Below are 10,990 nucleotides of genomic sequence, written 5' to 3' on the forward strand. Positions count from 1 at the left end.
CACTCCTTTCCTGGCCGGCCGGGTAGCGTGCTTTGGATACGGGTCTGGTATGGATTGTAGGGGGACCCCCTACGCCGTTTTTTTTTCGGCATAGGGGGGGCTCTCCTTACAACCCATAACAGACCTAAGGGCCCGGTATGCTCCTGAGGGGGGAACCCATGCCGGATTTTTATTTAAAATCCGGCGGGGGACTTCCCCCTCAGGATTCATAACAAACGCCGCACACGTGTAGAATTGGCGGGAATCCAAGTCGGATGTCCCGTCGCTTCTATGACGGCTTTGTCTCTATCGCGGCAAGCCAGCTCGGCGCTGGCTCCCGCGATGGGGCTCGTAGGTGCTCAATCTCGCAGAGAAAGGGAGCGAGATTGACACAATATCGCGTGCACCTACTGTAGCTTGGCCGAATTACGGAATTATGGCAAGTCTGCGGGACTTGTTGAGACTAGAAAGCGTAAATTAAAACTGATTTCACCACAGTCACTTTTAGTAAAAGGTAATAAGTATTTGGCTTGCCAGGATAAACAGTTTTATCGACAGTCCAGACCTAAGGAGACAGAGAAAAAGAGATTGAGTAGTGATGCTGAAATCGATGACAAAAATGCAGGTATGGCAACAAAGCAAAGTGGACACAAGCTAGGGGATCAGACTTCTCTTCCAGGTCAGATGAACAGAACCGAGAAAATGGAGAGGCCAAAACAGCAAGAACCCCAGAGACTGGAGATTATGGATGTAGAAAAAGGGTATATGGGCAGTTCTGAAACGAAAGATACTGAAACGAATGACCATCCTGTTGCCGGGTTAGTGCCACAGTCAAATTTGCAAGAGAATGTCAATGCTCAGCCTACCATGCCATGTACTCATTATGATCATAAAGATGATGATGACTTGTTTTTAGCACAGGCTGATCCAATTGATATGGATTTGTGCTCACAGTTGGAGACTGATATACATGTAGGCAAACCTCAACATATGTGTTCGTCCAGTGCGGTTGATCATTCGACATCGGTTCCCCAGCAAATGGATGTATCAAAGTGTCGTTTTCAGGACTGCACCGAGTTTGTCACAGTTTCTGGTGATAAGTGTCCTATACATTCTGCTGCTGAGAAAAAAGAGGATCACATGTTTGCCCGCCCTGGTTTGCCTCCTTCTCTTCAAAAACTATCCAGACCTTCCACTGCTAAAGTTTATAGTTCTGGGACAACCTCTCGAACTGCTAGCCTTACAAAAGATCTTGAAAGTCTCCCAAAGCACCTACCTACTGCAAAAGCTAAATCTCAGTCTCTAAAACCATCAGTGCCTAGACCAACTGTGCAACCTCCTGCCCAAAACAAGACCCCAGTGTATCCGAGTACAAGCAATGTGCTCAAACCTCTGATCAACCAAAACAACATCCCCATACAGTGCAGTTCTAAATCTGTTCAAGGGACCAGAATGAATCATGCTGCAATCCGAACACCACAGTTGCCATTGTTAAAAGTACCGCTCAGGTTTTCAGATTACGAAGAGTACTTCAGTGTCTTTTGCCCATTGATGCTTCTGAACACGTTTGAATCGGTAAGAGATTTTGTATTTTTTATACAATAAGTTAATTTCGGAATGTGCCCCTAAGTTATACTGCTGTCTATAAGAAATTGGACACTAGCCTCAAACTTTTTAGCCAGAAAAAGCCCTTCCCACTAGCTCCCAGTTTTTGTCAGTCAGTCTTCTTTTTTTTTTTCTTCTCTCTGCCCCCCCCCCTCCCAACATATAAAACTCAAGTATGGCCTGGTAATACAGGCTGATATATAAGTGGTTAGGAGAATCTGGGGTGTGGTTAAACAGCCCCCCCCCACCAGAGCTCCAGCTGTGACAGTGATGGGGGGGGGAGTATTTTGATCTCCCCTCCCTGTTGATTTTGTTCTTTTGCCTTCTGAGAATGTTTTTATTTTAATTGTAAGTTTATTTTAACAGTGAGATACAGAATAACAAATATCCAGAAAAACGCATTTAAATTTTTTTATAAATTGATTTGATTTGCATTTTTTTCCCAAAAGTTCCACATCTTTGACCCTGGCTTAGAGGGCTTACTGGAATGGGGGGCATATTTTTTTCTTAAGGAACTCTTGGCAGCCTGACTCCTGATCGCCCGCCAGGCCTCCATAGGAATCTCCCCCCCCCCCCAGCCCATTCTCCCAAAGGGGCATGTATGCATGTTTGCCCCAGTCCTATATGGAGTACGTGTTTAGGATCTGGTAGATGTCTTAAATAAGTCCTCTACGTGTGCGGCCCTCAAGTATGATGCGTTCAAATGAGGAGGATATAGAAAATTGCAGGTGCGGCATAATGTCGGATCTATAGATGGCTGTAGAACACCTGTCAAAGGTCATGTTTGGTTTGGAGCTCAGAGAATGGAAGCAGTTTACAGGATCTGGGATCTACTAGTTGTCCGAAGTGGAACAGGTTCCGTGAGGCCCGGGGCCATGACATCTGATGGGTGAGGCTTGCTGGCTTTTTAGGATTACAGAGGAAGGAGGTCATCAGTGAATACTCGGATTTGAGCTTGCATTCCCAGGATAGCTTTCGCCATAGCCGGCGAAGCTGGGACATAGACCCCAATAATTGGCCAGGTTCTACCTCCACATTCGCGTTCCAGAGGAGGCTATTCGGGTGTATGGGTGCTAGCCAGATTATCTCTGTGTCCATTTATTGTATGACCTTTTGGGATAACCAGGAGACTATCGCATGTATTTGGGCCACTTGGTATTATCTAACTAGGTTGGGGAACGCCCGGCCCCCGTCAGAGCGCGATGCCATCATGACCGAGCGAGTTATCCTATGTCTCATATAATTCCACACAAAACACAATAGGTCAGCCTGTAATTTTGCATAGGTGACCATAGGGGATGGTGATGGGTAGTGTCTGGAACAAGTATAGGAGTTTAGGGAGGAGGACCATCTTGACGGAGGCCATCCGTCCCAGAATAGATATTTTTGGACTAACTCCCTAATGGACTTAAACAGAGGCTGCAAATTAGCATGGTGCAGCGAGGCGAAGGACGAAGTGAGGTTGACTCCCAAATATTTTAGGGAATCGCGCTCCCAGTTCTAGGGGAAACTGGACTGTAGATGGTGAAGATCTGCCTCAGGATTATTAAGTGGGAGGGCCATGGACTTTGATGTGTTTGTTTTCTAACCCGAGAGCGCCCCATATTTATCAAGTTCAGCGTGTAGGTTGGGTAGGGAAATCCGGGGCTGGGTCAGGATGAGGATAATGTCGTCTGCAAACAGATATTTAGAATTATTTTTCTTCTAACCGAGATATCCCGAAAGTTCAGGGTTCCCCCGAATGGTTGCCACCCAGGCACTCAACACATAAGGCAAATAGCTGGTGGGGAGAGCGAACAGCCCTGGCGGGTCCCATTAATGATTGGGAGGGTGGGTGAGGTGACAAAAGGGGTTTTAACTTGCGATGTGGGATTAGTGTAGAGATGTTGTACTGCCTGTAAGAAAGGTCCTCGGAACCCCATATGACGTAGTGTGGCGAGCATGAAGGGCCAATCAAGTCAGTCAAATGCCTTTTCTGCGTCTAAACTCAGGATGAAGGATTCCGAGTTGTCTTTTGGCCACGCCAATTAGGTCTATGACCTTCCTTGTGTTGTCGCCTGCATGGCGGAGGGGGACGAAGCCCACCTGGTCCATATGGATCAGGGAGGGTAGGATCACGTTCAGGCGTATCGAGAGGATTTTCATGAACATTTTCAGGTCAGAGTTTAATAGGGCTCTGGGTCTATAGCTGGCACAAGAGGAAGGGTCTTTAACTGGTTTTGGGATCAGGGTTAGAAAGGAGCTTTGCATGTCAGTCGGGATAGGGGTTTTCTGGTGGAAAGCATTATATAGTTTGGTCATATGCTGGAGCAGTAGGGGGAGGAAGGTTTTGTAGTATTTGTAAGGTAGCCCGTCTGGTCCTGGGGATTTGTGAGCGGGTAGGGCTTTTATAGTCCTTGTGAGTTCCTCCCCGGTAATGGGAGCTTTGAGTGTGAGTAAGTCTGAGGCCTGCAATTGGGGAATTCCAGCCTGCTCCAAATAATGGGTCATTCTGTCGACCGGGTCTGGCATGAGTGGATTATGTGGTATCTCAGGTTTGTTGTGTAAGTCAGTGTACAAGTCCGCAAATGCGCTTGCTATACCCTGGGGTTGGGATAACGTGCAACCTGATCTGTTCTTTATCGTGCCTTGTTGCCCTTGTCATAGTACAGCTGTTTTAGTCGTATCGGCGCTTTCCACCTGACCCATCGCCAGTTCCCGAAACCGGGATTTGAGTGATCTGTTTTTAAGGAGTGGCAGGAATGGGCAGAATTGCAGTCGGGCCTCCTGGATCCCGAGTTGCTTTTCAGCTTGTAGCTTGGCGTCCCTGACGTTCTTCAACGCTGAAGAAAGGGCAATACAGTAACCTCTAAGGACAGTTTTATGGGCAGCCCAAAGTGTGGCAAGGGAGATGTCTGGTGTCGTTTTTGGTGAAATGGTATTTTAGGGTGGATTCTAGTTCAGTTGTAGAGGGAACATGCTGCAACAGAAAGTTGTTCAGCTGTCAGTTGTAGGGCCTGCGCAAGGGAGTGCCTAGGTTCAGTGTTAATGTAACGGGGGCATGGTTGGACCATGAGATGGGGTGTATCCGTGCTGAATCGGTGATGTGGGACGTATTATTGTTGACAAAGAAGTAATCAATGCGCAAGTGGGTATGATTTGGGGGGGCGCCGAGTAGAAGGTGTAGTGGCGGTTGCCTGGATGGGGAGCCCTCCAGGCATCGAAGAGAGCATGCCTGCTGGTAAGTTGGTGAAAGAGCTTGGAGTCCCGTAGGGCTCGAGATTGCGAGGCCTGGCAGGTTACAGAATGAGAGAGGTTGAAATCTCCCCCCGATTACGAGAAAGACGTGGGGCGTTTGGGATAAGCGAGTGAGGACCTTTGCGAGGAATCGATGCTGGTGGGTGTTCGGGGCATAGAGGGTGCAGAAGGCGATTGCTTGGGTCTGCCAAAAACCACGGATGATGACCCTGCAGGTCCAGTTAGGTGGCAGAGCAAGTGAATGGGGAACCCTGTTTAATAAGCGTGGCGACGCCCGCTCTTTTACGTGAGTTAAAGGCCTGGTAGATTTGGTAGTATTGTCTGGAAGCGAATTTGAAGGAGTATTGCCAAATGTCTTTTCCTGTTAGTTTAGGCCGTGGACATTTGGTGACATTTTCTTGGCCATTATATAGGGTGGGGTGAGCTGCAATTATACTTGGCTGGTTCTTTCGGCGGTGTATCTGGGTCTGGGAGCGTGGCACCAATGGGTGAAGAGCCGTTAGCCATTGAGGTCCTCGCGAGGAGCCAGTCTGTAGAGGAGAGAAGGATCTAGAAGAAAGGGGGTTAGAATAGTAAGACATATAACTAAAACCACAATCTTCATCAAGTTGGCTCTATATAACCAGAGGGCCTATATAGTTCCTATAGGGGGTTGAAGGAAAAACAAACTAAGGGCGTTGAAAGGAGCTTTGGATGGTAAACCAAGGGGGGTTGGTAATCAGAAAGTCAACCTCTTAGGTGTCTCGACCGAGGCCAGCCCCTGGTGTAAATCCTCAGTTTCCAGCAGGCCACGCACACAGATGTTCTTCTGTCGTTCCCCTGTTATGCAGGTCCTTGACATGACGCTGCTCGGCACGTGGCTTTCGCGTCTTCTATGAGCTGTTTGAAATCTTCCTTTTTTGGAATGGCCTGTAAATAGGATTGCCATGGTGGGGGGGTGGGGGGGGGTCACGCTGAGCCCCTTCGTCCCAGTGTGAAGGCTGCGGGTGGTGGTCCTCCATGGGGGCAACGTGAGCCCAGGGGGTGGGCTGCGGTTGAGGGTCCCAGGGCTCAGACCATGCTGGGGTGTGAGACGTAAGTAGAGCCAAGCTCCTCCTCTGTAACTGGGGCCGTGCTCTTGCCATCTGGGCATATGAGAAGGGGGGTCTCTTCATTTCCTCTGGTGGAGCTGGATTCCCTTCTCTCTTGGCTTTTGGGGAGGTCCGCTGGAGTTGAGGCCTACTGCCTCCTTCAGGGTCTAAGTAGGCATGAGATGGCGTGGGGCCCTGGAGGGCCGGAAAGTCCTCCGTGCCATATGTGGGGGTGGGAGAGACTGGGCTGCCCTCCTGTAAGCCGGGATCCGATGCTGTCTGCAGCAACCGTGGGTAGGCCTCTGTGCACTGGGTATACTGTGACGTGGGCTAGATGAGGGCCTTGGCCTGCTCCTCGTTTGGCGTGGCTGGGAGGGATAAGAGCCTGCTGTAAGCCACTCACCGCTTGCTGTGGTTTAAGCCTCTGCGCTGGAAGCTGGGCTGGAGTGTGGGCTGCTGTCTGTGCGGAGGGGAGCGAGGAAGCCCAAGATCAGGAGGCAGCAGCATCCAGCGCCATCTTGTCCGTCCCCCCCCCGCCCAGCAGCATGTCGGGTGCTCTGAAGTAGTCCCGGAAGGACGCGGAGGAGACCAGCATAGGTTGGGGATGATGATCCCCTGGCTGAGGTGTATCGAATTGTCCGTGAGCCGCCCATGGCTGGGTACATTTTCCCCAAGTTTTGTGCCTGTTTGGTGTGGGTTAGAGAGGAGCTCTCAAGCCATGCGTCTGTCCAGGTCGGCTTCTGGTCACGCCCCCTTGATTTGCATTTTAATGAGTACAATAAGTGGGCCAGATTCAGAAAGGGGTTACGTCGGCGTAACCCGGAATGAGGGCCGTCGCATCTCACTGTTGCCTAGATACGAGCGGCGTAAGTCTCCGACGCCGTCGTATCTTAGGGTACATATTTACGCTGGTCGCTAGGGGCGCTTCCGTAGATTTACGTGTAGAATATGCAAATGAGCTAGATACGCCGATTCAGAAAGATACGTCCGCCCGGCGCATTGATTTACGTAAGGCTTTTTCCGGCGTAAAGTTACCCCTGCTATATGAGGCGTAGCCAATGTTAAGTATGGAAGTCGGGCCAGCATTGAATTTTGCGTCGTTTGCGCAAGTCGTAAGCGAATAGGGCTGTGCGCAAGTTACATTCACGTCTAAAGCATTGACTATTTGCGGCGTAATTTGGAGCATGCGCACTGGGATACTTTCACGGACGGCGCATGCACTGTTCGTTAGTAGCGTCAATTAAGTGGGGTCACGATTAATTAGCATACAACACTCACCCCTACCAGCCTATTTTGAATTAGGCGGGCTTACGCCGGCCCGTATACGCTACGCCGCCGTAACTTCGGGCGCAAGTTCTTTCTGAATGCGGGACTTGCCTCTCAAAGTTACGGCGGCGTATCGTATATGAGATACGCTACGCCCACCTAAAGATAGGCATTTGTTTCTGAATCTGACCCAAGTATTTGACCTCTTCTCAAAATATGACTTGGTACTTGGTGGCAAAACCCTTGTTGGCAATCACAGAGGTCAGACATTTCTTGTAGTTGGCCTCCAGGTTTACACAGATCTCGGGAGGGATTTTGTCCCACTTCTTCTCTTTTGCAGATCCTCTCTGTCATTAAGGTTTCCAGGCTGACGTTTGGGAACTCGAACCTTCAGCTCCCTCCACATACATTTTCTTTGGGATTAAGGTCTGGAGACTGGCTAGGCCACTCCAGTACTCTCAGTGTGCTTCTTGAGCCGTGTGTTTTGGGTCATTGTCATGCTGGAAGACCCATCCACGACCCATTTTCAATGCCCTGGCTGAGGGAAGGAGGTTCTCACCCAAGATTTAATGGCACTTGGCCACGTCCAGCGTCTCTTTTGATGCAGTGAAGTTGTCCTGTCCCCTTAGAAAAAAAAAAACACCCCCAAAGCCTAATGTTTCCACCTCCATGTTTGATGGTGGAGATGGTGTTCTTGGGGTCATAGGCAGCATTCCTTCCTCCTCCAAACATGGCGAGTTGAGTTGATGCCAAAGAGCTTGATTTTGGTCTTGTCTGACCACAACACTTATACCCAGTTCTCTGAATCATTCAGATGTTCATTAGCAAACTTCAGACGGGCCTGTGCATGTTTTTGTTGAGCAAGGGGACCTTGCGGGCGCTGCAGGATTTCAGTCCTTCACGGCACAGTGCGTTACCAATTGTTTTCTTGGTGGCTATGATCTCAGCTGCCTTGATATTGACAAGAGTCTCATGTAATTCTGGGCCGATTCCTCACTGTTGTAATGTTCATTGAAACTCACATGAGGTGAGATCTTGCATGGAGACCCAGACTGAGGGAGATTGAAGGTTTTGTGTTTCTTTCACTGTTGTCACCCTCTCACCAAGCTGCTTGGCGATGGTCTTGTCTTGTAGCCCATTCCAGCCTTATGTAGGTCTACAAACCTTGTCCCTGACATCCTTGGACAGCTATTTGGTCTTGGCCATGGTGGAGAGATTGAAATTTGATTGCTTCTGTGGACAGGTGTCTTTTATACAGGTAACAAGCTGAGATGAGGAGCGCTCCTAATCTCAGCTCGTTACCTGTATAGAAGACACCTGGGAGCCAGAAATCTTGTTGGGGGGATCAAATCTTATTTCACTCATTAAAATGCAAATCAATGTTATAATTTTTTATTTTTTAATGCAATTTTCTGGATATTTTTGTTTCTCACACTGTTAAAATAAATCTACCGTCAAAATTGTAGACTCATTATTTGTCAGTGGGCAAGCGTACAAAATCAGCAGGGTAGTTACGTAGTCGGTAACATTGAAAGACACCAGCCTATCCAGTCCATCCAGTTCATCAATAGTAATTCCCATATCCCTGTAGGTTGTGATCATTAAGATGCCCATCTAATATTTTTTTTTTAAACTTTAGGGCTCCTATAGACCTAATGTTACAGCGTCACAGAATATGCTTGCCACATTTGGCATGTAATTTTTTAGGGGGGGGGGGGGTGGGGGCTTCAGCAAGAGTGGGACTTCCTGTCCCACTTCCTCCTTCCTGTAGGCGACTAAGCTTAATCGCCTTCACCGCTTCCCTGACTGTGGATGGCGGCGCCTGGAGCTGCCAGGATCGGCCTCTGGGGCTGACATCGCTGGCGACTAGGACAGGTAAGTGTCCTTATTAAAAGTCAGCAGCTATAGTGTTAGCAGCTGCTGACTTTTAATTATTTTTTTTTTTTTTACCGGACCTCCGCTTTAAGCAATACTGTATATCTTATATGCTTACTCCGCATGGTGATTGGCCTCATTTAAAGTCCCGCTGACCAAACTCACTCTCTTTATTCCTAAAAAGATTTTCACTCCTAGAATCCTTGCACAGCTCTTTACAGTGAAAAAAAGTTTGCAAAAAGGCAGACTGTTCCGTTAGTAGACCCTGCTGTCTAAGTCCTAAATGCCTTACTGTATCTATTGGAGATGTTCCTTCAAGCAAAGATTGCTACTGGATTGTTTGAGACGCTTTTAAAAGCTGTCCTTAATCTTGCAGGCCCAGCTCTGCAACAAGCTATTGCTACATTTTCCATCTGCCAACCAAAGCCAGGGCAATAAACCAACACAATCCTGTATTCCAGAACCGTACTTTAACCACTTGCTGACCATCCTATAGCACTTTTACTGCTACTGGACGACAACTGTGTGCAAATCACGTGTGTGTATATATATATAATATAATACACGATTCTACAATTCTGCCTGCTAATTTACAGCAGAAGCCAATCTGTGTGTCCCGGGGACTCAATGTCCTTCGCCACCCGGCAGTCGTCTGTAAAACCCAGAGAACTGAGAGATGCCTATGTAAACAAGGCATATCTGAGTTCTGATGGGGGAAAGAATGGATTCTTTATCTGCAAAGCAGGGACTAGAATCCATTACTTCTATTGAAAGCTGCACACTGTGTACACACAAACACTGGCTAGGCACAAGTTGACTCTTTGATTGCCCTAGATATTTAACCCCTTCCTAGCAAGTAACGTCAGTTCAGTGACTGATCACTGTATTGGTGGCACTGGTTCCCGCAAAGTGTCATTGTCCGCCGCATTTTCGCAGGCCCTGCTATAAGTCGCTGATCAGCGTCATTATTGGTATAAAAAAAATATATATATGTATATGTGTATATATATATATATATATATCTATCCCATAGTTTGTAGATGCTATACCGTTCACGTAAACCAGTCAGTATACACTTTGGGATTTATTTATTTTTTACCGAAAACACGAAGCAGAATACATGTTGACCCAAATTTTATGAAGAAATAAAAAAAAAAAATGTTTCTCTTCCCTTAATGGACGGACACAGCAGCCTTTGACCTTAGGGTTATATCCGCTTCCTTTAGGAGAGTTAGGCAGAAAAAAAGCACTTTAAGTGTTAACACTTTCCTCGGTGCAGCTCCTCCCAGGGGGCGTGGTTCCCTGGGTATAACCACACCCTGCTCTAGCAGCTCCAGTTTCTTTCTGCCTAACGTCAGGAGAGGACAGGCACTCTGGAGTCTCTGTACTCTGGAGATTTTTTTTGCGATTTTTTTTTTTTTTTTTTTTGTTCCTGCATTTTTGAATCCTGGGATTCTTCTATCAACAGCCGACTGGGTGACAGGCTGGGTCTTGACTCTTGTAGTCCCCCCATGTTCGGCCATCGAGCATGTGCCGGCCCTCAGCTCTGGGTCGTCACGACAGGCCCCATTGCTCCATGGGCGGCCGGGGAACTACATGTTCCAGGACACACATATGACTGGTCTCTATGGCCTTGTCACAGTGTGTCTGGCCGACAGCCATGCCGTTAGTGGACGTTGGTTCTGTCCGGGATACCTCCAGCCGGTAGTCGCAGGACGGGTAAGTAGTGGCCCCTTGCCCTGGCAAAGTGGTTTGGCTGGTGTTTTCCCTGGGGAGGTCGACTGAGGGTCTGCCCTGCTTTCCTCTCTCCCTTTCCTCTCCCTCCTTCCTCTGACTGGGTAGCGGCTGTGAGGGGGGGCCTCCTGGGGTTTCTTTATTACCAACCGGGGCCTGTGTGTTGTGGGGGACTGTGTTTTTACTCTGGGGGGTGCTACTGTATGCTGCTGTGTAGTGTGAGG

At 48.4% G+C, this 10,990-nt stretch overlaps 1 protein-coding gene across 1 annotated transcript; it reads left to right on the forward strand.

The window, feature by feature from the left end:
* Nucleotides 1-403: 403 nt before the first annotated feature.
* LOC120928314 (probable helicase senataxin) lies at nucleotides 404-1,728 on the forward strand. The gene has a single exon (XM_040339414.1). It carries the CDS (start codon nucleotides 607-609, stop codon nucleotides 1,582-1,584), a length of 978 nt encoding a protein of 325 aa, XP_040195348.1. The 5' UTR covers nucleotides 404-606; the 3' UTR covers nucleotides 1,585-1,728.
* Nucleotides 1,729-10,990: the final 9,262 nt, after the last annotated feature.

This window comes from Rana temporaria, chromosome 2 (assembly GCF_905171775.1).
Source record: "Rana temporaria chromosome 2, aRanTem1.1, whole genome shotgun sequence".
In the NCBI taxonomy this organism is placed as follows: Eukaryota; Metazoa; Chordata; class Amphibia; order Anura; family Ranidae; genus Rana; species Rana temporaria.

Excerpts from the sequence above, each read along its gene's own strand:
- LOC120928314 (XM_040339414.1), top strand. The coding sequence starts at position 607 with ATGGCAACAAAGCAAAGTGGACACAAGCTAGGGGATCAGACTTCTCTT.